The sequence below is a fragment of the Larus michahellis genome, chromosome 2 (assembly GCF_964199755.1).
Source record: "Larus michahellis chromosome 2, bLarMic1.1, whole genome shotgun sequence".
Lineage (NCBI taxonomy): Eukaryota > Metazoa > Chordata > Aves > Charadriiformes > Laridae > Larus > Larus michahellis.
This window is the reverse complement of record NC_133897.1, coordinates 119,270,155-119,284,763: the sequence shown is the minus strand read 5'-3', so window position 1 is coordinate 119,284,763 and position 14,609 is coordinate 119,270,155. Positions and strand designations below refer to the sequence as shown.

General features: G+C 42.6%; 1 protein-coding gene across 12 annotated transcripts in view; it reads left to right on the top strand.

Moving 5' to 3' along the window:
• ZNF521 (zinc finger protein 521) overlaps positions 1–14,609 on the top strand; it is a 233,609-nt gene that overhangs the window by 84,311 nt on the left and 134,689 nt on the right. For all 12 annotated transcript variants that reach the window (XM_074576860.1, XM_074576862.1, XM_074576861.1 and 9 more), the window contains one exon: positions 10,627–13,979. In XM_074576860.1, the coding sequence (XP_074432961.1) occupies positions 10,627–13,979 (3,353 nt within the window). The remainder of the gene's footprint in view (positions 1–10,626; positions 13,980–14,609) is intronic.

The following is a 14,609-nucleotide window of genomic DNA, read 5'->3' as shown; positions in this document are numbered from 1 at the left end:
GCACTGAGCTGTCAATACAGTGTACAGCTACTGATAAGTATGGGTTCTCCTCAGCCTGAAGAGATCTGTCTGATAAGATAAGATGGCCTTAAAAAAGAGAGAGAGAGAAAGTACGTTAACTGCTTTGACTGCAAAATACCCCCTGGTAGCCAGAGATAAGACACCTTGAGCTGCTCAGAAGACCTTAGACAGGATGTAAATGAAGCCAATAAAAAAAAAAAAAAAAGTCATTTCAAATCCAGCCGCTATTCTGCTCTACTCTTATTTCCAGCTCTGACAGCAGAAGGCTTAATTTACTGTATTTCACACCAGGCTTCCATTCTACACTGAGGAAGGTACAAAGGGTTGTTTTAGATATAGGCTTTAAAAAGCAGAGATCTCTTTATTTCTGGAGAGGCCTCTATTTCAGACAGTTAATCATGAGTTTCAGCAGGCTTTGGTGAAAGGAAATTATACAGAAGAGAAGGAAAATGCTGCCTTTTGCAAAGAATTTCCCCATCTTTTTTATAATTAAATCACGCAAATAAACCTGTATTAACATGAAAGGACTGAATGAAGCATGTATTTTAAATGCAACTCTTACCTTGCAAAATTCAACATAGAGGGACCGATGTTCTGCAAGATAGGAAGACAGTAGGTGTGACAGTTTACATGTGACAGTTTTGTAGTAGGATTTGGTCTCCTGACCGTTCTGAACTGGGAAATTTATTAAGTCCTGCTTATGGGCTAGACCACTTGTAGGTTAGTGGAAGCCACACACACCTACCAACCTGTGCCTGTCCCATCGCAGATTCATCCACATGTGTTCCCATTCGAGTAACCTGGGGAAAATGAGGATCAGGGAAAAAAGGACTATATTGTCTTGCGTGGCATTTTGACTACAGTGAGAAAGTTCCTGAGACACACTGCCGCCAGTGAGACTGTGCTGCACTAGTGTGGCTGTAAGCATTTGTCTGCCATTCTGAGCACTGACTTAGTTTAAAAACCAAGGTTACCTTTGCTCGGGGACATCACATTTAACAGCTGTGCAGCACATCTGCACTAACAGCCAGATCTGAAAAAAGGGAGCCTAAAATGGGATGTAGCGGGACTATAAGAAGCTAAATAGAAATGGTTGTCCAAAACCTACCTCTGTGGGTTCACCCCAGTTTGGTAGGCACCTCTTTTTTTTTTTCATGAAAAGTTTCTCAGGTGTCTGTGGTTTGGCAGTCTATGAAACCACCCTAGTGTGAGCATCTGGGTACCCATTGCCTTAGATCAGCCTGCTGCACAGAGAGCATCGCACTAAGCCCGGGACACAGTGAACACTTTCAGCAGAAGGTGCTGTGTTCCTGCCTTCCCTATAGAGGAGCGAGATAGGTAGAGTATTAAATGGCATGAAGCCTTGATTCAGTTCCCGCCGCATCCTGAGAGGATTCAAAGCCATGTTTCCTGCCTCTGCGCAGAGGGTCTTTGGTTGTGCAGAGATCTCTTCCCATGGAAGCTGGGCTTGCTGGAGCAAAGAGTACCCTATTCATAGGGCTGGTAGGAGCACATTTGAAAAGAAACTGTTAACCTACTGAGAAGGACACTCATTTAGTCCAGGGGTTCTTGCAGTCTGGAACTTGTGCTTAGGTTTATTTTTGTTTTTATCCAGTGCCTCTTTAATGTATAAAGAGCCCAGTACTCCCCTCTCCCAGCTGAGAGCCCAAGCTGCGAGGTTGCAGACCTTTTCCTGGTCCCCCCCAGGGCCCCATGAATCCTGCTTTCTTTGCATCTTAGGCTCCTGGAGACACCTAAGTCCCTTTGCAGATCTAGGTCCAGGAGTTTTCACCTGTGTAAATAAGACCGCCACCACATCTCTGTCATTCTAAGAAATAAGCAGTTCTGTGTTTATTTACTGTATTTAATTCTAGCACATTGTAAAATAACACTGATATGTTTTTGAAAGCGTTAACTGCCTCCATTGCTTTTGCTTGATCTTCATTTCCTTTTACTTTCCATTGCTTATAAAAGATTTTGGAATATCTCTGCCTGCTTTTTTTTTCAGATGCAATTATTTACTCCCTTCTTTCTCTCCACATTATATTCCTTTCTTTTTCTTCTCCACACATTCCCTTCCTTCTTTTCTTTGTCCTAGTTTAGCCCCCTCCAAAGTGTGTCTTGCTGTCGCTGTTCTGGTCTAGAGGCAATGAAGGAGTGAATTGGGGTGGTTGAAATGTAGGCACAGGTGGGAGGGACAGGCATACGTGATTAAAAAAAAAGAGGGAAGGCGGCCAAGCGTGAGGTACACCCGCAGCAATCCCTGCAGACCTTCATGCATTAACTGAAAGAAGGGCGATGTTCAAATAAGGACCCATGGTGGTGCTTGGCATCTCAAGGGTTCCTGCCTGCAAATCCAGCTCGGTCTCCATCTTTTGTCTGAGCTTCCAGCTGGGGAGGTTTTGATAGTCTGCCCTTCTCCTCGTGGGGTCTTGGGGCTGTGCAGGAATGGGGACTGGGAAGGCAGAAGTGAAGCATGGTCTCCTTCGGCTCTCAGGGTCTGAGCCTCTGGACCATTTTGGGGAAGGAAAGAGAAAGAACGACGCTTCTCTGACTTCAGACACACTCTTTATATCGTCACCTGGGAAAGAAAACAGCACTTTAATACCTGTGTGCCACTGGAAAGTTACTTTGATGACTGGAACTGTGTTATAGGGGCTGCTGTCTCTGAGCACTGTATCCTGTCCTGTACACTTCAGCAGCTTTCAAAAGGAGCTGCAGCGCGGGGGAAGACTGGAGGGAGAGGGTTTCTGGTCTTTTTCATGGTGTTGCCTGGGGAGAGCCCGACCCAGCGAAAGCAGAATGCAGAGGAAAGTATTGGAGTCCAGCGAGGAACCTGAACTGTTATCCCCCAGTCATTTGCTGTTCTTAATAAGCAGTACAAATACTGTTATCAGCACAACAAATTATAATGATTATTTTCTAGCAAAGACCTGATTGACTGAATCACTACCTTTAGTGCATGAGGTTGTTAAATATACAGATTCTTAGGAGATCATTATTATGTGCAAGTTTCGTAGAGTATTTGAATGGGTTTTTTGCTCTCCCATTATCTTGATTCTAAATGTAATTATTCTCAGGGTGATTTTTTCTGACCCTGGCTTCAGATGGAACAAGCCTGGTGGTCTCTGACTCATACTGTACAAACAAACAAAAACAACTACTAAAAGAAATAGCAACTTAACAGTGGAAGAAATACAGTGTAAATGTGTTTGTCACATTTAAGCAGTGGACAAATGAGCTAATTTGAATCGCTTAGTGCTTGTATAGTCACAACTAAACAACCCCTGTAAATTAATTGTGTGACATGCGATTCCCAATTATGTAAAGCAGTATAATAACCTTTGAGGATGGTGACTGTCATTAGTTATATGTACAGGACTGTGGAAAATTACTTACTCTTTCTCTTTGCCTAGAGAGGCACAAAATACCGGCTTCCTCAAACACGCGGAGGGTAGCTCTGTTTTCTTCTAGTTGCAAATTGGGGTTTGTGTGTGATTTGAAAGGTGGAGCAGAATGTGAACTGCTTACATTTTCTTTAATTTGGCTGTAGAAGATGGAATTCATTGGGCTCCGTCTGTTCAAATGAACTTTAAGCAACAATCAAGGAAAACATTTATGCTCCTCTCTACATATGTAATAGTAATATGTCTTCTGAAGAAGACATAATGGAACTGGAGGCTTAGGTTACCTTAGGAGAGCAATACAGGAATGTTAACTACTTATGTAGGCATTAAAGGCATTTTATAAAAGCAAGCAGGTTTTTCCTGCGAGGTATTAAAGTGCCTTATTTGTTGTTTCTAGGAGCTGCCTTTCTTCTGGTTATGAAATTTAAAATGGGGAAACCTCCCTACCAGCTGTCTCAGTTCTGTTGGTCAGGAACCCCTCTATGTTTCTCTCCCAGTAATCTAACTGTTAATGCATTTAATTGGTGCTCCCAAAGCAGTTTTGAAATATTGATAGATTTTAAAAACATCTGTAAATTATAAATAATTTTTAAAGTTCACATTTCTCTTTTGAATGCCCATTATAGAGTATTAGTTTTCAAGCCATTTAATAAGTTATGAGACAAATGAGTGAGTTTAATGTGGGGTCACTGATGTGAAAAAAATTAGATGGTTATATTAAAGTTGCAGGTTTTCCAAAACTGTGTACATTTCTACTGAAAGTAAACAGGCAATATTATGTAATAATGTGCATTTTATTTAAAGTGACTTTAAAGGCTAGCACTATCTGCTAATTCTATTAAAAACCTCAAAACTGTAGTTTGTTTCAGTGACATACATGTTAGGCCATCACTGAAGTCATGTTAATGCTTAAACACTATCCTTTGATCTTCTAGTTATTTAGATCTGTTCAGCACACAGCACAATATTGTTTTATTTCAGCAATATCTAACCTCTTCATTTACTATTTATTCACACCTGCATATTCCCCTAAGATTCCTTATCTCATTTTCAAGGTAGCCCTGCAGACAATTAGTGGTGGTAATAATATAAAATGTGTCCTGCACTAAAACCTGAAACGGCCATTACAAGTAAACTATATGATATATAATAACCACTCCACTCAATTACCTGCACAAAAATGCAAGGATTTAAAACTGTGCAGCTCTATCATACATCCAGTTAACTGACCTACCTACCTGCTATTTAGTCCTTCCTTTCTTACAATCCAAATTCTATCTTACAGCATGCCATCTGTTAAATTAGCAAAACTGTATGTTTGTACGTGTTATCCATCCCTTTCAATATGTGTGTATGAGCACATATATGTGTATGCCGTGGTATATGAACAGGTCTTTGGCTGGTGGTGGGGCAACAAATAATAAGTACACAACAATTCAATGCATGCATGTGCATTCATAATCCATATGCCCGCGGCAGTATGCAGTAGATGTGTTTATGCGCTGCTGCCTGGTGTACTTCATTTGTCATCTTTAGTATCTATTCCCATCCTACGTAACCTGTTGTTACAAATTTTATACCTCTTAAAGAAACCTTACTATTTAGTACTTCAGGTGGGGTCCTGGGGGATAGTTGTGTGACCAGTCTGGCGTTATCATTAAAGAGCAAAGTAGCGAGAACATATCAGCAGGACCTGGAGCCGGGGGGTGTCTGTCCAGCTAAACTGCTGGGCTTTCTCTTTGGTCAGGTCCGGCAGCTTAAGCATTTTGCCATCTCTGTGTTTCAGGGGGAGAAAGGATTTTTCTTGCAGGGATGGCTCAGACCTGGGAGAGATGGGTTCTGTTTCCTCCTTTGCACAGATTACATTTGTAACCTGAGGCAAACCGCTCCAGCTTGTCTGTGCCCCAGATACTCGAGCAGCAAAATGGGGAAAATAGAAAACTGCTCCTTACAGGATATTGAAAATACTCATTTGTTCATATTTGTAAACTCTGTTCTATCAGAGAAACCTTATGTATTATGGCACATAAAGGTTTGCTGACATTTGCTTTAGGAACATGGCCATTTGTCTAGTGGCAGCAAAAACATGTTTAAATCATACAGAAAAATAAGGCATGATAAAGCAAGTGCCCTGAAGCGTATTCCAGCCAAAGCATGCATGTCATAAACCTTCCTGGTGACTAAGGAACGTTTTTCTGAAGCGGTACTGTTAATTCAGTCAGCAGCACCAGGGATAAGATCACTTTTAAGACCTCACGACTACTGGGGTTGGCACATGAGTGGCTGGCTGCTAACTCCACAGAGGTGCTTTTGTGCTCTGATGCTTCCCCCTTCCTCCCTCCCCTTTCCGTGGGATAACTCCTTCTGGTATTACTTCACTTTTCTGTTAGTGAGCACTTTCCCCCATAAATATGACTGAACAGGTGTTACTCTGCTACTAACTGAGTTTCCAGCTGTCCTCCTCCAGCACAGACCGGGCAAAATCTGTTGTTTTGTCCTATTAGACAGACTAGAGAACTATCAAGCCCGAGATGGAGGTCTTCCTCGCAGGATACGGTAGTTTTGTTGCCAGAAGATGGTCAGGAAGGCCTGGCTGGCTAACAAAGACAGTCCTTCAGCTGCTGGGTGTAGTTCCAGTTTTGCATCCCCTTTGGCAGCAGCACAGAGACTGCTGCAGTGTGGCCAGCCAGCAAAATTAGGAAATAAGGACCTCTTTTATTTACTCAGGCTGCTGAATCATGGGCATTCCTGTCTGCTTGGAGAAAAGTCAGGCAGCTCTACTTTCCACTGGAAGTCTCAGGAGTGCTTGGTACTTTCATCTCAGAGTGTTCACACACTTGTTTTAATGTGCTTTATGGAAATGGTGAAACTCAGCAAGTACAGTTGGTGTAGAAAAACATCTGCACTAACTATTCACACACATTTGCATCTTTAAATAGACTTTTAGGCCTTGTAGCCGATTTCCAGCAAAGTTTTTTGGTTGTGAGTGCTAGAGCTTTCTTAGAGTCAGCGAGTGTGAAGTGACTGGTTCCAAAAATTAAAAATTTACACAGACATGTTAAGTGCATCACATTGAAACTCAGAATACTTGCCATAACACAAAAAAGGCATTTACAGTAAGTAGCACTTAGTGAGTGCCGAAGGAAAAAAAATAAAGTCGATACAGAAAATATATTTTAAAACTCCATAAACACTCTGTTGAATACCTGGAGTCCTCCTCTGCCCTCAGATGGATGTGTACCACTTCTGGGGACTTGTATGTGTGCATCTGAATTTGGTCCAGAGTATTTTAAAACAGCTTGTTATAACATTAAAAATCAGTATTTGTAATGTTGACATAGCTTGATGGGTAGGTGTTTGCAGATTTATATACATGTGGCTGTATGCAGAGCAGCAGGAAACTTCTATGAGAGTGATCATCAAAAAGGGGTTTGAGGTCCTTTACCCCGACAGCAGATCGCACTTTACCCCCAACACAGAGCCGGTGCTGTGGGAAGTGCCCCTGGGAAAGCGGGAGTGGACTCCGCATCCCAGGCCATCTGGTTGGCTGCGGGACCTTTCATTCAGCTCCTCCACCATGGCTTTGAGTGCCCAGGTCTGCTCACCTAACATGGAGTAGCCTCAGCGAGGGCTAGCAAGCCGCAGGTCACTACCATTCTGAAGGAGATGTTCTTCGTGGTTGCATGTTAATTTTATGGGGCCACATCTTTGTGGGGCGGGGTAGGGAGATGGCAGGACTGGCAGTGCCATCACTCACGTCCTGCTGTAGCAGTAGTTACGCTTAGTCCAGGTTTCCTTCTTGACCGCTGTCCTCAGATCCATTCCTAGACAGGCCCTAAGCTCACTGGGTGTGTTAGTTCATCACATACAATGTTCATAGAATCGTAGAATGGTTGGAGTTGGAAGGGTCCTCCTTAAAGATCACCTAGTTCCAACACCCCTGCCGTGGGCAGAGACACCTCAAACTAGACCAGGCTGCTCAAAGCCCCATCCAGCCTGGCCTTGGCTGTTCCCAGTGTTCAGGTTGAAGCCTGCACAGCAAAAGTCATGTCAGCGAAACATTTCTCTTGTTGCAGAAGCAAAGTTTCAAAAGTCCTTCTGTGGGTCACTGACAGCTGGCAGGCCAGGCTTTGGGAACCCTTTGTGTAAGCGCAGCCCAGGGGCCCTCCTTCCGGAGAGCAGTGACCGGCCGTCGGTGCCCCTTCCACACCGACTCTCCCCCGCCCCGCTGTGCCGGGGGGGGGGAAGCCAGGGAAATGTGTTGGCCGCATTGTTAGGCTCGTACTCAGGAAAATCCTGTTGTCCTCTGCTGTGCACTGTGCGGAATTCCCCCTGCCTTGCTGGTTCTTCTGTAGCTCAGAGGGATTGAGAGATTTTCACATTTCAAGTTAAAAGGGCGCAAGTTGGAGTTGTAAGTGGTTTGCTCTTCTCCTTTTTGCACAAAGAGAATTACTCTGCAGAATTACTATGGGCTCAGATTAAAAAAAACAACAGCAAAGTGACACAAACATTTATATTTGTGGGTTGGAAAGTAAGAACTCTGTGCTGTAGTTCGCGCTATTCCCCCTCCGCTTTCCTTCCCTTGCATAAAAGCTGAGGAGGGATCCCCAAACGAAGAAGGAGAAGCGGATGGGGGACAGGGGCTGCCATTGCTTATGCCGTGGTCAGGCTCGGCGCTTGATCCCGACCCTGCTGCCAGCCCGACGGCCCGCTGAGATCCACGAGCCGGGGGGAATGGTTGTATAATAGGTAAAACCAGGCAGGCAGTGGCCACAAAAAGGAAGTGATTTACTACTGTGTCAGTGATGGTACACTATTTATAACGCTTACTATATATTCTTCTAAACATTTATACAATAATATATCATTTCTGCATAGGATATACATTTTAATACTAAATTTGGTTACAAAATATGTTGCCTAAGCAGTCACAGACTATTTTTCTTCACTCGGTTGCTTGACATAAATTCCTGTTTATCTGCCAGCAGTGGTTGTATGTCAAAATATATTTGATTTTTAAAGGACAAGGTTTTTCCACTTAAAAGACCTGGCTGAAAATATTAATTTTAAATGAAATTTAAAAATGTAGAAAAAATTGACATCTTTTTCTGGAAATAGTTGATCCACTGGTTTGATCATTTCCAGTTTTAGAATCAAACCAACGAATTTGAAAGGGCAGTACACAGATTTACATTAAAAGTCTCCTGTGAATATTGCGGTCATTAATGTACCAACTTAAAAACTCACTTGGCTGGTATTATTTAGTAGTATGACAATGAGTAACTTCGCTTCAGTACACTGGGAAGCGTTTTAGCAGATGATAGTACTTTTGCTGGAAGGGAGGATTTTTATCTTTCAATTTTTATCTGAAAAAACCAAACACCTTTGTTTTCAGTTCAAAGACATGGTACTTGGGCTAGGGTTTGGTTTTGAGATTTAAATATATGACATTAGTGCAGGTTCATAGGTAGGTTAAGTACAGATATGTATTTGTGTGTGTATTTAATTTGTGAAACCCTCCTCTTCAAGACGTAAACAAGAGGATAAAAAGCCGTGCGGTTTCCAACTTATCCTGAAAAGCATTGTGTCAATGGGCAGGCATCCAGCAATGGTGTTTGGTTGTTTTCTCAGAGTTCGATGGTTGCCATCTGGCATCGATAGTGAGATGGCGTTGTCATCAGTTTCTAGATGCAGGAAAGGAATGAATCCTCATCTGTTTCCTGTGGATAAGCAAGAGGTAAAATCTCGTTACCTTAAAGAAAGCAGGCTTGGAATTTGTTTACATAATATAGGCCCGCCCTAACTTTTATGTTGGTGTAGTAAATTTCTTGAGAGAAGGCTGAAGATATTAAGAAACTTACTGCTTTGCAGGAAAACCTTAAAAAAGATAATTTTCAAGACATTTATCCTGGGGTTTTTTGTACTATTACTGTAGTCAATCTTAATTTTAGAAGGAAAAAAAAAACCCCAAGCGTTGCCCCTGGAAAGGAATAGAAGGATTATTTGATGTAGAGTGGTCTTTCAAGCATTCTTTTAATATTTTTAAAGAAGTTTTAGGTTAAGGATGATCATTATAGTGTTGTAGTCTACATTTAAAACAAAAGGTAGAAAAACGGTACAGCACAACTGTTGGAAAAAATAGTTACAACGTGCCCTGTCTAGAGATGAGGTAGTATCATGGATAACTAGATCAGTTTAATATCTGGCTAGCATTTCTGTTTTGTCTTTTCCTTGTTACTTGTAAATCTTTCAGCTTTTACCATAAGCGTTTATCATTTTTCCTGTTTCCAGTTTTTTACAAGTTGCTTTGTCTGTGATCACCTCACGGTGCAGGTTCTGCTGGACTGAGGAAGTTCAGCTGGCTGAGGCCTTTGCAAAAAGGAAGAAATGGTGGGCAACCTCTTGAACTTAAAAAGGAAAAAAAAATGCTGTTCACTACTGACCCTTTTGAAACTTTCTCATTTTCCTTGATCCTGGCTGTTGGTTTGTTAGTTTGTTTTGAACATTTAATGATCCAGCTGCCAGCTTTCAGTAACTGAATTGTATCATTATTGGAGAAATCTGGTTGCACTTTATTAGAGAAAACATCACTGTTTATACTGTTGTCCGGTTCCTCCCCTGTAATTTTTCCTATTATTGTTTGGAATAACACCCAAGTCTCTTTCACTAATAGCCTTTAAAAGATTTCTGTGTTCAGAATCAACTTGAAGGGGAAAAAAACCCAAACCTGTGGCAAAGCAGGGGGGATTTTTTCATTAAATATTAGGCATGTAGGTTGACTGTATTAATTTTAAATCATTCCTGTAATATTTTTTCCTTTCCTTTGACTCTTCAGATGCTCACATAATTTGCAAATCATTTTAGAGTGGATACAAAAGAAACATTAAATATATTAAAAACTGCATTTTAATAAAGTTGTCAATGTATAATACATATCCTGCAACTGAGAAAGAATGATAAAAAAGCAATAAAAAGGTAATATAGGCACAGAACTATTTAATAACTTGTAATGTTTTACAGTCTGATAAAAATAAATGTGGTCTTGAAGCTGTTGGATACAGGTGTAAGAAATATCCTAGTCTGAGTTTAATATGTTTTAGCTATTTAGGAGTAGCAGATCTGTGTTGCTCATGTGCATTTGCTGTCTCCTTTGAACTGTAGGGATTAAGCTTGTGGGCATGTGTCTTTCTCATTTCAGATGGAGTGGATGTTGAGGATGACCCTACTTGCTCATGGCCAGCATCATCACCTTCTAGCAAGGACCAGACTTCCCCGAGCCATGGAGAAGGTTGTGATTTTGGTGAAGAGGAAGGAGGCCCAGGGTTGCCCTATCCATGCCAGTTTTGTGACAAATCGTTCAGCCGCCTCAGCTACTTAAAGCACCACGAGCAAAGTCACAGCGACAAGCTCCCTTTCAAATGCACGTACTGCAGTCGTCTCTTCAAACACAAACGGAGCAGGGACCGCCACATAAAGCTTCATACTGGAGACAAGAAGTATCACTGCAGTGAGTGTGACGCAGCGTTCTCTAGGAGTGATCATCTTAAAATTCACTTAAAGACTCATACGTCCAACAAGCCATATAAGTGTGCCATTTGTAGACGTGGATTCCTGTCATCCAGTTCCCTGCATGGTCACATGCAGGTTCACGAGAGGAACAAAGATGGCTCTCAGTCTGCTTCCCGGATGGAGGACTGGAAAATGAAGGACACTCAGAAATGCAGTCAGTGCGAAGAAGGCTTTGATTTTCCTGAAGATCTTCAGAAGCACATTGCAGAATGTCACCCCGAGTGTTCCCCTAATGAAGACCGATCTGCTCTTCAGTGTGTTTACTGTCACGAACTCTTTGTAGAGGAAACGTCTCTGGTGAATCACATGGAGCAGGCTCATAATGGTGAGAAGAAGAATTCATGCAGCATTTGCTCTGAGAACTTTCATACTGTGGAGGAGCTGTACAGCCACATGGACAGTCACCAGCAGCCAGAGTCATGCAACCACAGCAACAGCCCGTCTTTGGTAACTGTGGGCTACACCTCAGTCTCTAGCACCACTCCAGATTCGAATCTCTCAGTGGATAGTTCAACAATGGTGGAAACGGCTCCCCCTATACCAAAAGGTCGTGGAAGGAAGCGGGCAGCTCAGCAGGTGCCAGATATCACTGGTCCTTCGAGTAAACAGGCAAAAGTTACCTATAGCTGCATTTATTGCAACAAACAGTTGTTTTCCAGCCTTGCAGTTTTGCAGATACACCTGAAAACTATGCATTTAGATAAACCCGAACAAGCCCATATCTGTCAGTATTGTTTGGAGGTATTGCCATCTCTTTACAATCTGAACGAACATCTTAAGCAAGTCCACGAAGCTCCGGACCCAGCACTGATTGTTTCTACCATGCCTGCCATGGTGTACCAGTGCAACTTCTGTTCCGAAGTGTTCAATGACCTCAACACCCTTCAGGAACACATCCGATGTTCTCATGGATTTGCCAACCCTGCTGCCAAGGACAGTAATGCATTCTTTTGTCCCCATTGCTACATGGGATTTCTTACAGATTCTTCTCTGGAAGAGCATATTAGACAAGTCCATTGTGATCTTAGCAGTTCCCGCTTTGGTTCCCCTGTGCTTGGAACCCCAAAAGATCCAGTGGTGGAAGTGTATTCTTGTTCTTACTGTACAAATTCTCCAATATTTAATAGCGTTCTTAAACTGAACAAGCATATCAAGGAGAACCATAAGAACATTCCTTTGGCACTGAATTACATCCACAATGGAAAAAAATCCAGGGCCATGAGTCCCTTATCTCCTGTAACCATTGAGCAGACCTCTTTAAAGATGATGCAGGCAGTTGGAGGCGCTCCTCCTCGTCCTGCAGGTGAATATATTTGTAATCAGTGTGGTGCTAAGTATACTTCCTTGGATGGTTTTCAGACTCATTTGAAAACACATCTTGACACTGTCCTGCCAAAACTGACCTGCCCTCAGTGCAACAAGGAATTTCCAAATCAGGAGTCTCTGCTGAAGCATGTTACCATTCATTTCATGATCACCTCAACCTACTACATCTGTGAAAGCTGTGACAAGCAGTTCACTTCTGTGGATGACTTGCAGAAACACCTACTGGACATGCATACATTTGTGTTCTTCCGCTGCACCTTGTGCCAAGAGGTTTTTGACTCCAAAGTCTCCATTCAGCTACACTTGGCTGTGAAGCACAGCAATGAAAAGAAGGTATACAGATGTACGTCTTGCAACTGGGATTTCCGCAATGAGACTGATCTACAGCTTCATGTTAAACACAACCACCTGGAGAACCAAGGCAAAGTACACAAGTGCATCTTCTGTGGAGAGTCCTTCGGTACAGAGGTGGAGCTGCAGTGTCACATTACTACGCACAGCAAGAAGTACAACTGCAAGTTCTGCAGTAAAGCTTTCCATGCCATCATCTTGCTGGAAAAGCACTTAAGAGAAAAACATTGTGTTTTTGAAACGAAAACTCCGAACTGTGGGACGAATGGGGCATCTGAGCAGGTTCAGAAAGAGGAAGTGGAACTTCAGACCTTGTTGACAAATAGCCAGGAGTCCCATAACAGCCATGATGGCAGTGAAGAAGATGTGGACACATCTGAGCCTATGTATGGCTGTGACATTTGTGGAGCAGCTTATACCATGGAGACTCTCCTGCAAAATCACCAGCTTCGAGACCATAACATTCGACCTGGAGAAAGTGCTATAGTGAAGAAAAAGGCTGAACTCATAAAAGGGAATTACAAGTGTAATGTGTGTTCTCGAACATTCTTCTCTGAAAATGGGCTCCGAGAACACATGCAGACACACTTGGGACCAGTGAAACATTATATGTGCCCAATCTGTGGCGAGCGGTTTCCGTCTCTTCTGACTCTTACTGAACATAAGGTTACACATAGTAAGAGCCTGGACACTGGAAACTGCAGGATTTGCAAGATGCCCCTCCAGAGCGAGGAGGAATTTTTAGAGCATTGCCAAATGCACCCTGACTTGAGGAACTCCTTGACGGGGTTCCGCTGTGTGGTGTGCATGCAGACAGTGACCTCCACGCTGGAACTGAAAATCCACGGCACATTCCACATGCAGAAAACTGGAAACGGTTCTGCCGTGCAGTCCACAGGGCGCGCACAGCATCTCCAGAAACTGTACAAGTGTGCTTCTTGCCTGAAGGAATTCCGCTCAAAACAGGATTTAGTGAAACTTGACATCAATGGTCTGCCATATGGTCTGTGTGCTAGCTGTGTTAATCTCAGTAAAAGTGGTAGTCCAAGTGTCAACATCCCTTCAAGCAGTAACAGACAAGGCATGGGCCAAAATGAGAACTTGAGTTCCATTGAGAACAAAAGCAAGGCAGGGGGACTGAAGACTCGATGTTCTAGTTGCAATGTTAAATTTGAATCAGAAAGTGAACTCCAAAACCATATTCAGTCAATCCACAGAGAGCTTGTTCCAGACAGCAACAGTACACAGCTGAAAACACCACAAGTATCGCCAATGCCCAGAATCAGCCCCTCCCAAACTGAAGAGGTAACCCTTTTTTCTTTGCTCTTGACACCTTCCATCCTTTTGGAAAAAATCCCCCTTTTTTCAAGCTGTCTTGTCACTTGTCATGAAATGCTTAGGCTGAACCATATTACATTTCCATCCCTAGCCATTAGCTAGTAATTACTTGCTTCTTGATATGCCTTGCATCTTGGATTGAATTGTGCGGAATAGGACTAATTCCAGTCTCCCTAGGATATTGTCTTCTGTATCACTGAGGAGACCTATCTTCATGCCAGCACAACTGAGATTTGGAATCTTATTCTAGCTCCCTTACGCGCTGGAGTCCCCAGCTAGGAGTTGTGCTTACGGCAGAGAGCATTAATGACAGAGGAATAGAATACAGTGAGCCAAAACGCTGGCATAAAAGGGGTGGATTTTTAAAAAATATTTGTGAGCAACAAATTGAGCAGTTTTTTGTAAATTGTGTTGTAGACATTCATTTTCCCCTCTGATAGCATATTTTGATTAAGTAGAAGCGCGACGCTAGCCTAAGGTAAATTGGGAAATCAGTACTTTGGATGCAATTCCTTGTTGTGTTTTTCTTTCCATTCCTGATGAACAACATTTTGATGTCACTGAAACACCTAGTGCCTGATGATTGAAATCCCATTT